General features: G+C 41.5%; 1 protein-coding gene across 5 annotated transcripts; it reads left to right on the top strand.

The window, feature by feature from the left end:
• Nucleotides 1-6,089: 6,089 nt before the first annotated feature.
• On the top strand, nt 6,090-17,322 carry LOC125725189 (speckle-type POZ protein-like A). 5 transcript variants are annotated; one of them, XM_049001899.1, is made up of 13 exons: nt 6,090-6,311; nt 6,479-6,706; nt 8,132-8,297; nt 9,646-9,788; nt 10,884-11,005; nt 11,372-11,523; nt 11,796-11,923; nt 13,187-13,364; nt 13,624-13,679; nt 13,793-13,915; nt 14,963-15,105; nt 15,202-15,255; nt 16,427-17,322. In XM_049001899.1, the coding sequence occupies exons 4-13, from the start codon at nt 9,711-9,713 to the stop codon at nt 16,569-16,571; spliced, it is 1,179 nt and encodes a 392-aa protein (XP_048857856.1). In that variant the 5' UTR covers nt 6,090-6,311; nt 6,479-6,706; nt 8,132-8,297; nt 9,646-9,710; the 3' UTR covers nt 16,572-17,322. The 5 variants fall into 5 exon arrangements, with proteins under 5 accessions (XP_048857856.1, XP_048857857.1, XP_048857855.1 ...); XM_049001900.1 differs by lacking the exon at nt 6,479-6,706 and having other exon boundaries at nt 6,090-6,303; XM_049001898.1 differs by lacking the exon at nt 6,479-6,706.
• The last annotated feature ends 205 nt before the right edge of the window (nt 17,323-17,527 follow it).

Raw genomic sequence — 17,527 nt, 5'->3', positions numbered from 1 at the left:
CCAGCATAGGGTTCACATACATACACAGTCCAGCACAGGGTGCACATACATATACAGCCCAGCACAGGGTTGACATACACATACAGTATAGCACAGAGGTCACAGACATATAGCCATACATTATGATCAAGTTAAAGACTCCGCTTAGCTTAACGCAGGAAACTTGCATAACATGGTAAGCACACACACACACACACACACACAGAGACGTGTTTATTTTTGTGAATTTTTTATTATTTATTTTTTTTTAGTTTCTCCTTGTGGGGACCTAAAAATGTACCCACAAGGTCAACGTGACATGTTTTTGTCCCCATGCATTTGGCCCCATAATGACCACAGTCGGCAGAGGCAGAATTCAAACCCGTAACCCCGAAGGTGTGTCGACAGTGTTACACAGCAAGCCACAGTACCACCCTGTAGGGCCACCCCCCCCCTCCCACTAATCAGCATTAATTCCTGTTCACATCAGTGACCTGTAATAATGAAACAATTCAGCTCCAAGACTGGAGACAGCTAAATTGTGGGAAAAAACCCAGAAAAACCAATCCTCAAGGTACAGCTATAGAGAAATATCCTAACTAAATTACGGTTGCTTTTAATCTTTGCCTTTTATGGAAAAAAAAATTATTAAAAACTGGCAATAAAAATAAGCATAGGATCTGCTCATGGGGGATTCCATTTAACAGCAACTATTCTTAATAATAAAGAATATAATTTTATAGGAAAATGGCTGCAGGGCAAAGCGTGGTAAAAAGGATATTATCATAAATGTAACTGCGAAATAAACACTGCAGTAATTAACCATATGCCACAATCTGCCACGTTAAAGTCATTCATGCGATTTCTACCTTTTTAACATTTAGGTCAACAGCTATGCAGCTTAACGTGTGTTGCTAAGCAATCATTTCCTTGTTACCTATGCAACGTACGACGACCTACTGCTGGAAGAGTGTCCACGAACAGACACGGAGCTCTCTAATGGTTGCACACAAACAATAGCCTGATTTTTTTTTTTTTATTAATTGTTGTCTGGACTATTGGTGTTCAATGTAATAGGTCTGTAGGGAGTATTGCTGATTTACACCTTAGGAGGGGCTACGAGAAACCTTAAGTGATCGAGGTAAACAACCCCCCCCCTGCAAACCACAACACACATTGTCATAAGATGGATGGATGGATAGACGGATGGATAGGTGGATGGATGGATGGATGGGTGGATGGATGACCCATTGAAATACCTGCCAACAGACATGTCAACTTAGAATGTACAGTTACAACTGCATTTGCCAGAAACAAAAACTGTGATTTCTTAGCAAGTGCGTGACCCTCCGCTGTTCTCTGCATTGTCTGTAACTCCTGCAATTATTTTAGATATTTTTATTGCTCTAGAATCTTTGTACAATCCAGTCTACGACATGGAACTACAAAAAGTGTAGTGAGACCAATACGTTGTTTGTCTCGGTAATTGATTAGTATGGGAAAACAACTCCAGGAACCAAGGAAGGCCAAATTAACAAACAAAACCTCTAGCTAGAAAAATGTCACTTCTTAGCCTAACCTGAACGAAAGCTGAAAATAAAAATACACAAAACTTCACTAACTCCCTAAGTAGCCAAAAACTGTGAGAAAATTAATCAAAACAAAATGGGATCACAGCCCCTGCATTCCCTTCTATGCCCAGTGTACAGGATATTTACAAATGTGTAAAAGCTATATACCTGTACAAAAGGAATCCGAAAGCAAAGACGTCTGAAAGGATCTGGGCAAAATCGAGTATAAGGATTAGGCATCGAGTATAAGGATTATCACAAAGTGTTTAGCAAATACAAGAAACAAGGAGAGGCCATTGTAATGGCCTTCGTTCTTCATTTTCTGGACAAGTAAGGAAAAGATGAAGCGTGAATCAGCCTATCAGAAATGTGCAGTATGGAATGCAATAGTGGGCGTGACCAAAAATACAAAGGCTACCGACAGACACACCCACCCAGCAGGGCAAAGCACAGCACCAGTTACACCTGGAGACATAACAATCTACAGATCTCGTATTTTTCAGCAGCATTTGTTAGTACTGTGTGATATTGTATGCATTTATTCATAGATTTAACCTGATCGTTACTCTATATTAATAGAATGAATTCTGTTCACATTTCCCTGACATGACAACCGGTAAAACTTCTGATGCAAATACGCCATCATTGAAAAAAAAATAATTTCAGGAAATTGTCTTTTCGATTTCAGTGGACATCTGTATGCAGTTTGATGACATAATTGTGTCGTTCACATTCTGAATGACCATATGAAAATAAAACGTTTCAGATGTGAGCCGACGAACAGATTGTCCACTATTTCAGATCCAAACACCCAATCAGCTCAATATTCATGCTTAATGAAGATTATGTCTTAAAAGCAATTACTGTCTCATTCATTATTTTTTACTGTTATGATTTATATGATTGTGTCTCGCCTCTGTTCGTAAATGGACCTGATTTTCAAAGGGACAAATATGTGAGAACAGGTTTTACTGATAATGCGTGAATAGCTTTGTGATTATGTACAACTATCATCCTTTACACAAAGACAGATGGGGGCGTTGGGATACCTCTCTTTGGGATTTGGGGAATCCGTAGCTCTTCTGAATACTTGCAATACTTCCGTTATTCTTTGACTTGCTTACCAGATTGCAGGCAGTATTCAGGTTAACAATGTCCAACTTACAGACTGCTTGTACTTCCGAACAGACTACCATAAAGTTCGTTGCATAGAATTTTTAGTTAAATACGAAATATCGCGTGGCTTCAGCAGTATGTCGGCTCAAGGTACAGTATAGTACCACATGGAGATACTTTTATTATTACTGTGTAATTATTATTATGTTCTGTTTTATTATTGTCCCGACAAATTCAACTTAAAGACTGAGTTAGGGAATGGATCTCGTTCGTAACCTGGGGACTGCCTGTTTCTCAGAGAAAACACCATTTATTCAGTTGTCTAGTAAGGGACATCGATCAGGTGAGATGCTGTACTCAAGGCACTCCAACATCACCCTATCAAAACTCAAGCTATCAAAAGACCCATGCTCCCTGATGGCCACTGGCCAAATTCCGTAACCAGGAAGGTGGCTCTGAGGCTAGGGATGTGGGCTAGCAATCGGAAGGCTGCTGCTTCAAATCCTGTGAATGCTTGGAGTGTTTCTACTCTGTCAGGCCCTTGAGCAAAGCCCTTAACATACAAGTGAATTGTCCTGGGTATGATGTTAATCTTATGTGCTGCATAAGTGTGTGCTCCTCACCACTCTCTGGAACACCTCTTGCTACCTCCCATGCTAGCCTATCTAGTTAACTTTGGTTATAGTTACTCACACTGGCAACAGAAAACCCTCAACTGAACCTGGTCCACTGACTCTTTTTTTTCCATGAGAACAATACGCTCCAAAAATAGAATTTTCATTTTCAGCTAAATTAGAGAAATAAGCATCTGTCGACTTAAAGGGAATTTGTTATCACAGTACTGCAGTGTGCCATCACAGAGTTTTACTGAGGAATAACTTTTCTCAAAGATGCCTTACATTTGCACTACATAATCAAACAGTAAGGGAGGGAAAAGAAAGAAAGAAAGAAAGAAAGAAAGAAAGAAAGAAAGAAAGAAGGAAATTTAAGGAGTGAGAGTAAATACTGCAAGGATGTATGGAGATGTTTTAGAATTTTTTTAATATTTCAGAAAATATAAAATGCCACAGACTGATCAGTCATTTTAAAATTATTTAAAAAGAGACATAACTAATATAAACCTAATGTTATGCAGGCCTAGGTCTGTTACAAGCACATTTTTCAAGCTGTCCCTTATAAACCTGCACTTCAGTGTTAATTTAACACTCGGAGTGTTGATGAAAAGTGCACTTTTCATACAAACATTCTCGGTGTTATATGAATTAGTGGTGCTGCTTTTTGCAGCTGTCTGTGTCTCCTAACACTGTCTTTGAAATTTTCTTTCAACCCATTTATTTTCAACAGCTACTTATTCATCCAGAGCCATTTCCAGGAGGAAAAGGGTGAAGGCGCGAGCTGTCAGCCCATCAGATGGTACTTGTATAATAAAATTAATATACCTTTAAATTGTGTTTGGAAGCCAACGCAAGGTGTACACACAGAGAACTGGGACAAAATTTGAATCCAAAACCCAGGATGTTTGACGCTAGCTGCTGATCCTCACTGTTTTACTTTTAGCTGTGGCAATGAAAATGTAATAATGTAGCTTGTCATAACTGATAAATGGCGATAATTTATAAAGTCAAAAGACAAGTCTTTTTGTTAGTGTTATACATAAATAAAATGTCATTGGCAGTCTTCGCTCAGACATGCTTTATCCATCTAAATATATCACCTTAAATTATTCTGTCTTTGCTAAAATATGACTGAGGAATCCATCTTCCCAAGTCATCTTGGCAATGTGCCAGGATGACAACAATACCAGCAACAGTCTCAGTTCTTGTTATCTATCTATGAAAAAAGTGAATCAAAGTTCGCCCTTTGTAATACAATAGGAATAAATGTGCCTTCACATCATATCTGCAGAATACAAGGGAGTAAATGAATGGGGGGATACTATTGTTACCGTTACTGCAATTGAGTTATAGAATCTTATATTTTTACCATGAATAGAGACCCTACTTGCTTCAGACTCAAAACTGACAAGCTTGAATTAGAGCACATACAATATGATATTGTAATAGGATTTTATTAAAAATGTTCTAAATATGTTCACATTCTGGTTTGTCTTGTTAGTAATGACAAACTTTTCATAATAATTATAACATTCTTTTTTTTGCCCGATGTTAGCGTGTATAGTGTAACTTTTTTGCGGTGCCACACTGTACACTTTTGGCCTGATTCCAGTGCACAGATGCTAAGAACAATTTCCATGTACAGTATCAACCACACAAGTCCAAAGATGTTAGTAACAAAGGGAGAAGATGCTCTCCACACATTACAGTACAACCAGGGTATAATTCTCTGGAGAAATACAAGCACAGAGATACCCACTAAGCTACCATTCCTAAGGCCGCAGAAATTAGAGATAAGTAAACAATCTGCGTTCCTTTTAAGCGTGTGGCAATTAAACATGAGATAGGAAAAACAGAATCCCGTAACCCCATTTCCAGCCTATTCCACCGTCAACAGAGCAAGATCACAGGAAGTCTGTTGCAGGATGTACAGCAGTGAGGCAGTCACTGTGTTACCCACTGATCCATAGCCCTATTTAATATTCATGTATTCATTTGAAATTAGAGTTCATTTAAATAAGTTAAGATGTGTATATTAAACACCAGATACTAAAATCCTTATGGAGCATAGCTAATATTACGATTTACCACATAATCAATGCTGTAACAGATTAAGAAATTTAACAAACTAAAAAATTTTAACATAGAGTATAAACAAATTTAGAAAATGATGTTAATTCCTTAGGTCCGAGGTACACAAACCACTGAAAGTAATACTTCATTAGCTAATAATAATCTACTCAAAAAACAGCCAATACATCTACAAATATCATTAGCCACAAGCTAATTATGAATGCGCGAATTCAAAATACACTTAATATTAAAGTGCATCAGTACCTTGGAATTACAGTGCTCTAGCTCACTATTATATTTTTACATATGGAGTCATATACTACGATTAACGTGCTTTCTCGATTCATAAACTGCTAAAAAAAAAATTACAAGCACCCAGAAATCTCCAAATCGAAAAAACACGCAGAAGTCCATCAGTCGACCTTGCGGTAAATTTATATTTGTATATATTAAACAAACAAGGCCCCCGATTGCGTCCTGGATACTTTTTAACTTTGGTTATTGGATGGTATAATTACGGTGTCAATTGAACCGTTTAATTTGAAGTGAAACTGGATTTTCGAGCAGCCGCAACTTTTTTTAAACATCTCCCCATAAGTCAAAACCCTTTGCCATTAAATATAAGTCTATGGAATATTTAAAGTCATTGCATTGAAATAACTTATTTCCGAGAAAAAAAATGCACATACAGTATTGATTGCGGTATGCCGGCATCAGGAAGTTGGAGCGGCGCGCATGCGCAGTGCGTGGCGGAGGCAGGCTCGAGAGAGCCCCCGAAACTGCCATGGGCTTCGAGCTGTTTTGAGACAGAGGAAAAACACAATTTTTTTATATTGTGGAAGAATTTTTTTAAAGTTCCGTTTCTCCGAATTTGAAATAACAGTGGGACGGGTTGAGCGGCACCAAGCGACCCCCCGAGGGTCTGACTTTGCTGGGGGAGTAAAGGAAAGGTTCGTAGGTAAATGGTTTTATTATTATTTTCCTCCAACGGTGTGGGGTTTCTCACACAAAGAAGTGATGTCGGTGACGCCGAAGCGTTTTAAACGCCGCTGCTGTTTCTGTCCGCTCGTCGTAATGTCATATCAGATACTTTGAGAAACTCGGGTGAATTTTTTTTTTTGATAGGCCTTTTTTTTCCTGGACGCGGTGCTCGCTATGGGCCGGGAGGGTCACTTAGGCCGAGCCGGTTCGCCTGAGTAAACCCCGCACTCGGCGCTCGCCTTCCGCCTGCGGGCTGAGACTGAGACGCTGGCGAGAAGCGGCCCGGAGCCCTAGCTGGGGTTTTCCCCATGCCGGCTGGCCGGTGCCTCCGGTGTGACTGCTTCCCCCCTGGCTCTGAATCGGACCGTGTGGGTAGGTGTGTGGATGTCTGCCCGGCCGGTGGGGGTATATCGCTTTACAGATGGGGTAACTTGGGTGATTCCTTCTGTTCACCCAAAAAGTACCGTCTGCCTTCGCAATATCATGCCAAAGTTGGATCATTTGAGTTTATTGTCCGTGCGAGTGAAAATGCGACACTTAAAAAAAAGTTTCCCAAGTGATTCACGCCAACACTGTTTCGAAACTTTGTACCTAGTTAACTGACTGGCTGGTCTGGATCATTCCCAGGAGCTGACGTCTCATGCTTATTAGTTTGCTCCTTATGTCCGATCGTGTAACACAGTTTGCTAAATCAGACACTTTATCACCAAGTACTTTTAGGTCGATGTTTATGTTTTGGTACATTTTCGCACGATGCTCCCATATTGCACATACACGCCTGTTACATACACACGTGTACTGTGTTTGTCGTGTACCCCGCATGTAATGAACCGGCTCATCTTCACACATGAATTGTTACGTACCCTAATAAAGTATCGTATCTTATCTTAATCTTATCTCTGAGTTCCGTGGCGAAGAGACCCCCCCCCCCCCAGGAATTCATCAGCGGATCGACATGTACTAACAGCGTTGAGGTTGGGACTTTTGCTGTGGTTGTAGCCAGGTCACGTCTACCGTCTCCAGGCGTTTGGGTTCTTTTTAGGCTTGTTTTGTGCATTAGCTGCATTTCCGTTAATTTGACAGAGGAAACGAAATAAAACTGTGACGGGTTTCTGATATTCAACTGTCATGTTCTGATCTCTAACTTTTTGTGGTACCAACTAAGATAGAGATTTTTTTCTCTCTGTCTGATACAATACTAAGTGTCTGTGTTCAATCCAGCATGGAGTTTGATGCCACCTTTTTGTGCTCTAGATATTATAACTCATTTGACGTACAGTGAGTGTCATTTGAAAGATGTGAACCCATAATTCAGTAAAGTACACAACGGTTCTACCATTCCCCAAACTCAGTAGAAACATCCGCTGTGCTTTGTGTGGCTTAATGCTTTGCAGCAACACCAAATGCCTAAATGGTAGATGTACCTTTAATACAGAGGTCTGTAGCTAGACAGCAGGCATACCATTTATCTTAACATATGGTATATCTTGTATGACCTGTGTCAACAATTAAAAAAAAACTTAATGCAGAATTAGAGCCAATTCAGCTCTCATTATTTGCGCTTCCTGGTAAGTATGTTAAATGTTTATAGGAAGGTTTTTAGTGTCTCCTCAAGTGGTGTACCGTTTTGACCAAGTGACAAAATTGTCTTCATCCTCCCTCGCTGGTCGAGGTTTTGAGGTACACGTGTGATTTCATTTTGAACTTAATTTATGTACAGAGTTTAATGCAGTTGATTGAGATCCTTCTTGCTCATCTGAAATTTTTGAAAATTTAAAAATGTTGCTTTCTCCTTAGGATGGGTTCAACAGAAGAAGCCAACAGGCATGCTGTGATTATTTAGCCAGTCTGCCCTCCCGTCCTACCCTCTGGGTCGCTCCCCCCCCCCCACCTTTCTGTCAGACTGCATAGGGGGGATGTCAACAAGAATAGCATGAGATATATGCTCTTCTTAAAATATTTTGTAAGTACAATACAATTTCATAAATTCATCTAATTACAATCTAGAGTTGTCATCTAAGCATTTCAGCTTTTTTAATCATATAGAAGAGGCAACTTCTATAAGTTTTGTATGTTCTTCATAAGAGGTGATTAACTCTAGTCAGTAAATACTTAAATTAGTTAACCGCTTCCCCACTGATTTAATTTGAACAGAAAACATTGTCCATTGTGCCTGATGCTTCAGATTTTTGTATTAACAGTTAACCTTTAATGATACATATTTATTTCAAGCTAGGGGTTGGGTAGATGTTTCTCTCCCGTTGTTTAACCCGTTGGCTTTGTGGACATGCACTTCATCATGGAGTAAGGAGTGATGGTGAGGAAGAGAGGTTCTCCAGCTAACTTTATGCTTTGGTTATGAACTGTCAGACATCGACGTAAAATCGGTGAGCATCGCCACCCTGGTAGCAGGGTGCTGAAGGTCCCTTTATTCGGACGTGACAAAACATGCTCTTCTCGTTTATTTGTTTTCTTCCCTTGTTTGTTTTTTTTTTTTTCGTCCCCTGAACTCGCTATGGATGTTGAAATTGTCACTGGTAAGCAAAAGATGACTAATACTGTTAAGTGAAAACAGTCATCACAGCCTCCGTTGTGTGAAGAATTAATTATCGTCAGTTTTATTTTTGGTTGGCAGTTAGTAATAAAAATGTCACACCTGGTACTATATTGAGAATAGTTATTGTTTCTTACTGTAACCCCTGATTTTAATTGCTTGGTGTGAATCTGTCACCTGCCTTTCATCGTACGAGCTCGTCTGGGGCCGTACGCACAGAGCTGCTCGGTCCTAGAGATGGGACAAATGGAATGGGGGGGGGCCTTCAGGATGTGCCCCGGCTTGTGCTGTTGCCCTCGGTTAGCTATGGAGCATGTGCAGACCTGCAGGGGACTTGCTGTGACTGGTGACAAAAAAAAACCCTGTCTGTCAGGGCAAAAGGGAGTCCCCAGAAAATGGTTTCACCCTCCCCGAGGTCGGCTTCCAGTTATGGCCAAAGTCACCACCACCCCTCCTGAGAATTTACGGAATATTCCGTGGAATATTGTCGATTTAACACTACGTTAGTCTGGACAGTCTTTCTAGGAGCAAGCATCATGCAGCTAGCTTTGAGATTGCCAGCCACCCTCGTTACGCTCCCCCCCCCCCCCCCTTCTTGGAGGCTAATTTCTGAGATCCGATGCCGTTTTGCCCCCTAAATAGGGCCCTGATGAAAGTGAAGTGCGAGCCTGACCTCTTCGGTTGAGGCGCGGTGTGAAATTGGCTCGGCTTGTTTATTTATTTATTTCCTGATAATGTCTCCGCTCCCTTCCTCCAGTAAGGTTAAGTGGTGAGATTTAAAGGGACATCGACTCTTCTGCCCTGGAGGGAGCTAAGCTGGCAATGGCAAAGGTCCCCACCCCTCCCCCACCAGGGGAAATGGCCACCGGGCTCGTGGCTGAGAGCTGGTGCTACACACAGGTAATTAGCTTATATTTGCTGTGTTTTGCACATAGTGCCTCTTCTTCATTGTTGTGTTTTTCACTTTTCCAAAATGATTAATACTGTACACATACAATTTTAGGTTCATATGTACATGAAAAGCCCATGTTTTGGGCTGTATGATCAGCTGTTAACCAGTTTAATTTGAGCTGAAATGCACGGATGGGGTATTTTGTAAAGTTTTACATATGTTATGCAAACTATATTATTTCGTTCCTATTGAAAGTTGCTGAAGTGTAATTCAAACAGTAATCCCTGGAATACAGGTGTCTTTTGCAGTCTTCCTCCTGGGTCCTTGCTTTCCTTTTTTATATATTTTTTTCTTCTTGGATTAATGTCAGTGTGAGTCTACAGGCTGCCGTGTGTTTTCCCCCGTTGAGTTACTCAGTTTGACCTATGCCTCTAGACGTCTAGTTTACGTTATGAGAATTAAGGCTGCTTTGTTGTCTGAATCTACAAATATCATTCTCCTGACTTCACTCGTTCCAGCTTCCAGCCGTTAAGCCTCAATTACTGAATGTATTTTTAGCTATAGAAAAATGTAATAGTGTTTACTTTGCTTATTTCCTGCCGTTTACACTAAACCCGATACGACCAAAATATTTTTATTAGATATTTTAACTTAAGTGCAACAAGGGGCAGCATTTTTAATGCTGTTTTGTAATACACCATCTCTGAATATGACTTCAGAACAGTGCTCTTCTGAATTTGTTTCCCATATACTGTCTTGTTTTGTTTAGTTGCTGCCGTACTGATAAGGAACAGATTTCATAAGTTACGCCAGATGATAAGGCATTTTATTAGTCTGTTTCGTTTATGGTTTATGCAGCTGTGTGAAATTTATTGCAGAAACCGATTCTATTTCTTTAATGAATAGGAGAATCTAAGAATATTTGTATGTATTGGCTGACTGCTGCCTCACCAACAAGTTGGCCAGTAATAATTCTGACTATCTCATGAAGATGTCCTCTAAAGTGGTAATCATCTAATGTGGAAGATGTGAGATTTTTGGTTCTCGGAACCCCCGATTGCGGGCGAAGTGCCGGAATTTACTCGAATGTGGTGTTCCGTTAGGTGAAGGTGGTGAAGTTCTCCTACATGTGGACCATTAACAACTTCAGCTTTTGCCGAGAAGAAATGGGGGAGGTGCTGAAGAGTTCAACCTTCTCGTCTGGTCCAAATGACAAGATGAAATGGTAAGAGGTCCTGCTACGGACGTGACCAGCCGCTGGGAAATTATCAGGGAAACTGCGAGCCCTGCACTGGCTGCCAATTTATAGACGGTAAGATGGGTGTGAAATCCCAGGACAGCTTTTGGGCAAAGCCCAGCTCTGTCAGTCCTCTTTAGGAAGCGGAGAGGACGCAATCCGCTTAATTCCAGCATCCTCGCTAAGCACATGGGATGGCACGTTCACTGTTTTTGTACATGGGTTACCTTCCTCATCTGCTGGCCTCACATGGGCATCCTTTAATCAAACTGGGCCTTGTGCGCGTTTCCCAGTGACCTGGTGGATGTCCGTCACTGAGTGTTTCACACTGTTCCCCTCTTCTCCTTCTGGCAGGTGTCTGCGTGTGAACCCCAAAGGGCTCGATGATGAGAGCAAGGACTATTTGTCGCTATACCTGCTGCTCGTCAGCTGTCCGAAAAGCGAAGTCAGGGCGAAGTTCAAGTTCTCTTTGCTCAACGCGAAGAGAGAGGAAACTAAAGCTATGGGTGAGGACCTGTTGCATTGTGGGATGTCCGCGTGGTGTGTTATGACGCTTCAGCTTGTGGCAGCTGAACGTTACCTGGCATTTATTTGGTCTCGCTTTGTAATCTGTGTTATGGTATCGGAATGTTCTAGAACGTTCAATGAACCACAGCCTCAGTCTTGTAATATTGTGGTTTTTCTCCTACTGTGTTCTCTGCTATACCCCACTGACCATATATGTTAATCTCATAAGAAGCGGAGTCTTTCAAATGTAACGAAACCATGTCATTTCCAGAAAGCCAAAGAGCATACCGGTTTGTTCAAGGGAAGGACTGGGGATTCAAGAAGTTCATTAGGAGAGATTTTTTGCTCGACGAAGCAAACGGCCTCCTACCAGATGACAAACTCACGCTCTTCTGTGAGGTAATCGTACCCACTTGTCAGCTATTCCTTCTCATATTACGGTTTCACAGACCATGTGCGATTCAAGAAAAAAGGTCTTGTTCAGTCTCATTTTCCTCACTGAATATCGTCTTTCACAGTCACTGACATTCATCATTTTGATTTTTCAGGTCAGAGTGTTTCATTCATACCTTCCGTTAAAGCGACCGACAGTCATTGTTACGTATCCAGTTTATGCATTTATGTGTATGAACGTTCTTAGCTGTATTTAAATATTATGGAATACTTGAAAATTCGAATAGAATTTGCAAAAGTATTGCTTCAATTCCTGAAATTTTAAACTGTTGAAATGGTAATGATATTTGAGCTGAAGGTAGTATTTTAAACATAATGAACAAAAAAGACATCGACTTCATTACATTTAAAACAATGTTTCCCAACCCAGTACTCAGGGACCGACAGATCGTCCACACTTTTGCTCCCTCCCAGCTCCCAGAAGGAGCAGAAACATGGACTGTCTGCAGGTCCCCGAGGACCAGGTTGGGGAAACGCTGATTTTAAGGATTGTATTTTTTTGTGTGTAATTGCAGTGTGACGTCAACTGGAAATGTGATGTCACTTGGAGCCGAGATAAGCAGGGGATAACTAATGATTATAGAAAGTTTACATAAAATGAGTGCCAAGGGGTCATCAGAACGGTGGTTCTAAAGTGTTCTATGTGTTACTGATCTCAAGTAGATCTTAATTCTCCCTGGATTAAAACATCTAATGTGAGATGAGCTGGAATTTCTTCTTGCCCAATTAAACATTGATTTATCATTGTGGAAGGTTGTGAAAGATCTCCGAAGGATTATTTTCCTTCCATTATAGGCAATATTAAATTAAAGCTGTCCTTTAATGAAAAATAAATGCTTCCTGGAATAAAAATATTGAAATTCAGAGTACAGGTTCACTTTTGTGAGCATCATCAGCATTTGTGGGCTAATTGGCAATTTTTTATTCTTACCGGATGAAAATTGGACTGGAACATTTGCTTATTAGCTGTTTAATTTAAATTTTGATTGGTTGTGTTATAAGGGCAGCAGGGAGCCACTTTGGTTACGTTCTGCGTTCGAGTCACGTTGGAAGTACCCGTTACTTCCCGTTTTCCTGGGTGTCATGATATAACGATCTACCTGTATGATGGTCCGACTAGTACATTCTGCACTTTGGGAAGAGGGCATTTTGTGTAGTGCTTTCGGCAGCATCCTGTGTGCAGTGTAGTAAATGTAGTAACTCTCCTAGGTGAGTGTAGTCCAGGATTCCGTGAACATCTCCGGCCAGTCAAACATGAACATGCTGAAGGTTCCAGAGTGCCAGCTGTCGGATGACCTCGGGAACCTTTGGGAATGCTCCCGTTTCACTGACTGCAGCCTCTACGTATGCGGGCAGGAGTTCAAGGCTCACAAATCCATATTAGCAGGTAAAGCCGTCTCCCTCGCCTACGTCCCACCACGCTGACTATCAGTATGGCTCTGTAGTTAAGGAGTCTGCCCCTTTTATACATAATTTACGGCAGTTCTCATAACGTGGAACATAAGTATGACATCTTTTAATTCTCACTGCTTAACAGATTTGCACTAGTTGTCTGAGCTGATTGAGCTCTGAGCTACTGTAATATTTCGTTTTGTCTGTGTACTATACTAAGTGGACCTAAAAATGCGTTTTGTACCATTTCCCAGCGAGATCGCCCGTTTTTAATGCCATGTTTGAGCACGAAATGGAGGAAAGTAAAAAGGTATGTATATCTCAAAGGACAGCTGTGGTGAAGTGTACTGAGTGACCTGCAGTAAAGCCTTTCCCTTTTGAAATGCTACGTCCAGCTGACATGTGCACTGTGCATTCCCACAGAACCGCGTAGATATAAGCGACATTGAGCCTGATGTTTTCAAAGAGATGATGAGCTTCATTTACACAGGGAAAGCACCGAATCTGGAGAAAATGGCTGACAACTTGTTGGCTGCAGCGGACAAGGTTAGCTGTTCGTGACGGCCGTGATTACTGGTCCTCTGGGTAGGATTGTGGCTGAGAGCGCGGTCTGGTCAAAGGGGAAGCTGAGGCGGCAGGAGTCTCGCTTTCATGTCGTTTCTCTATTAAAAATGTCTGCCTTGTTTTCCTTTATCGCCTCCAAATAGCCCAGCTTTGTTAGATATTGGGTTGACCATGGTAGGGTTTTAGTACTAGATGATATGAGAATCACCCAAAACTGCTCTTAATTTCAGTCATAGAAGATGCAGCTATGGAAAAAAATTGAGGCCACAGCACAATTTTTTTTGTTTCACTTATTTCTCAATTTATGGGTGTGTGTCTGAGAATATATATATGCAAAATATATATGATATTATAAACTGTACCCTGGTGGTTCTGCTTCTCGTTAATGAAAGGCTTCTTCCCTGCTTGTATGGGGCTTCAGTCCTATTTCTAGGAGCCTGATACTAACTGTCCTAGCAGTGCTCTTCACACTTGCATTTAATGTTTCCTGTTCTTTTTGAAACTCACTTGATGTCATCTCCCGACTCATGATAAACTGTCGGATAAGTTGATGGTCATTAGAAAGTCCCTTCTGCCCTTTACCTGGCTGGTTTCTGGTCGTTACCTGGCATCTCCTGCTTCACATTATTCTTCTTTACTGCTGTCTGAAAACTTTTGAACCTGGTTGGCCTTCCGCGAACAGAACCAGAATTTAAACCAGGATGCAAAAATTCAGATTTGTTTAAAAATAGTGGTCTCTTAATTTTTTCCATGACCGTTTATACCAGAATGATGTGAGTTGGACTGTGATACAAAAACCTGTATTTCCAGAACCCCCCCCCCCCCCAACTCGATTTCTTGGCCAGGTTTTTTTAAGAAGCTTAATTCCAGTGACCTGAAAGTTCTTTTGATCTTCGATTTCCTGCGGTTTTCTGCCTGTCTGGCCGTTTAAGAGGCGACCGGAGCGAGGTTACTGCGGGTGAAACTTATCGTCCTGTCTGCCGCTCCTCTCCCCTGCTGTCTCCACCCCCCCGCCCCCCACCATCCCAGTATGCTCTGGAGAGGTTAAAGGTCATGTGTGAGGAAGCGCTGTGCAGCAGTCTCTCCGTGGAGAATGTGGCTGACGTCCTCATCCTCGCGGACCTGCACAGCGCAGAGCAGCTGAAGGCTCAAGCCATAGATTTCATTAACAGGCAGGTATCGCGACGGGCGCTCTGTGGTGCATTCATGCCACCTTTGTGGAGTGTGGGTTTGAACATTTTTCTTTTGTTTTTCTGTTCTTATCATAGGTGCAGCGTCCTGCGACAGCTGGGCTGTAAAGATGGAAAAAACTGGAATAGCAAGTATGCAATTAGCTGATGTGTTTGACACACGATTAATAACAAACCCTTATCTCATCCGCCAAGATGCATTACAGTGCCGTTTTTTTTTTTTATTTTGGGAGCACAAATGGATAGGCTAGCTTCGTTCTTCAGTGGCTTCCCTATCTCTGTATCAGCATTATTAATGAAATCTTTCCCGGATAACGTTGGGAAAAGGGATCAATTTCTGAATGGCGCAAGGAGGAAATTGCAATGAGGCAACTTCTGTCTGTATCCCAGCATATGTCCGATAGCCTCGTCGTGGTCATGGTTCAGTCCTATAGACCTTTTTGGTCATGACCTCCCTAATGTCACCTGTTCTTCACACGAACACACCAAACACTAAAGTACTCGGTTGGTTACAGAGCACAGCCTACCAGCCATCTTACATATTAGTGTCCAGCACCCTGGGGTAGATGAAGAAAGGCAGAATTTGTTTTTGCCCTGATATATACACACCTCTGGTGCTTTTCTACTGCCACAAAGAACCGAACCGTACTCTACCCAAACTGCAAAGGGAGAGTTTCCCCACTGTAAATGATGTGCGCTGTTCCCATTACTAGCAGGGCCAAAAGCGTGACAACTGAACTGGTTTCGTCGCCACCGGTCCTATTGGTCATAATGCATGGAGTCTAGAAAGAGCTGTTGATATAGAAAGAGTCGATGTATATGGATTATCTACAGGAAAAATGGCATGTTCTATATATTATTCATTATTGGTAGTTTCGCACTGTAGTACTCTACTACTAAGTACTCTGGCTGAGCGGATTGGATTTGTGAGGCAAGCTAATGCCAATTCCGCTAGCATTTGATGCTAACATTACACAGCGATTTCTCATGGATGTGGTGGCAGAAATTAGCATATAGTAAATCATGACGTGCTCTGTCTGAACAGTTATTAAATGTCTTGGGTTTTATGTAGCTGTTGCTCTCTAAACCCGGCACCCGCCTTTCCCGAGTCTACCTTTCTGCAGTAGAATGCAGATGTGAGCTGGAACCGTGCTGTAGTGCCTGTTCCCGGTATGAGTTGGGTACTGTCTGGATCCCATATGCCAGTGGAAAAGCACCAATTTATATTATAGAATATGAATTAATGTGAGGTCTTTGTGCATGCCTGTCTATGCCCTAAAAATGTCATTTTCTTCTTCTGCAGTCATACGATGGATATAATGGAGACGGCCGGCTGGAAGTCGATGATCCAATCGCACCCTCACCTGGTGGCCGAGGCCTTCCGTGCACTTGCCTCTGCACAGTGTCCTCCTTTCAGTCTGCCCCGGAAGAGGCTGAAACAGTCTTGATCACCTCCCTCTTTTTTTTTTCCTTTAAGACTTTCGTGGGGGCAGACAAGGGGAGCTTTGGACTGGTGTGAACCACTTCCTGTTCCCCCCACTACTTGATTCAGTTCAATTTAGTTTTTATTTTTCTAGAGCAGAGTTGCCCCAAACTGGTTCACATATACATGTATAATTCTGATTGATCTCTGGTTGACCACACATGTTTAACGTTTAACTTAAGTATCAGACGGAACTGTTCAGTTTCACCCCTCAGCCTTTCTCAGTTTCAATAATGTCGGATGGCCTTAAAACTGTATGCCATTTCTCCAGAGTTTGTCTTTATTTAACTGTGTGCCTGCCTTGTCGAGAGAGACCAGGCTTTCTCCAGATTGCACTAGTTCCCATAATGCAGTGTGTTCTTTTATCACAGAGCTCTATATGAATGCGTCATTGATTTAATGGGAGACACTGCATATGTGGAATGTTTAGCCCTGTTTGTTAGCTGACATTTTAAGTGTGAGCCTTCCCAGTGAAAGTTCATTTCCTCTTTTTACAGTTGAAATATGCCCCATATTGATGGCACCGTTTTCTCTCAAAGGAAATTTACCATCTTAAATACAGACGTGTGAGCATAAACCAGACCTACTGGATGGGAATACTTGAGTGACTTGCAGTATGAGAATTTTTGTAATATGGATGTAAAGAAATGAACTGAATACTTTTGTATTCTGGATCTGTTTTAAAAAATATTGGTAAAATATGAAGATTTTCTTTACTTGTAGTGGACTTCTTCGAGTTTCTGTGTCATTTTTCAGTTTCTCCTAATTAAACGGTGGTCTACATCACTTTGCAGATCAGACATAGAGGGCACAGGCAGCTCTGCTACTCTTACCTGTAAAAATATGGTCACAAATACCTGGTTGGGACTAAGTATGACGAAACATATAAAATAAGGTGAGGTTTAATGGCACTGTGTTCAT

The sequence above is a fragment of the Brienomyrus brachyistius genome, unplaced genomic scaffold, assembly GCF_023856365.1.
Source record: "Brienomyrus brachyistius isolate T26 unplaced genomic scaffold, BBRACH_0.4 scaffold62, whole genome shotgun sequence".
NCBI classification, from domain to species: domain Eukaryota; kingdom Metazoa; phylum Chordata; class Actinopteri; order Osteoglossiformes; family Mormyridae; genus Brienomyrus; species Brienomyrus brachyistius.
The sequence above is the reverse complement of the archived record's forward strand: the minus strand, read 5'-3'. Positions and strand labels throughout refer to the sequence as shown.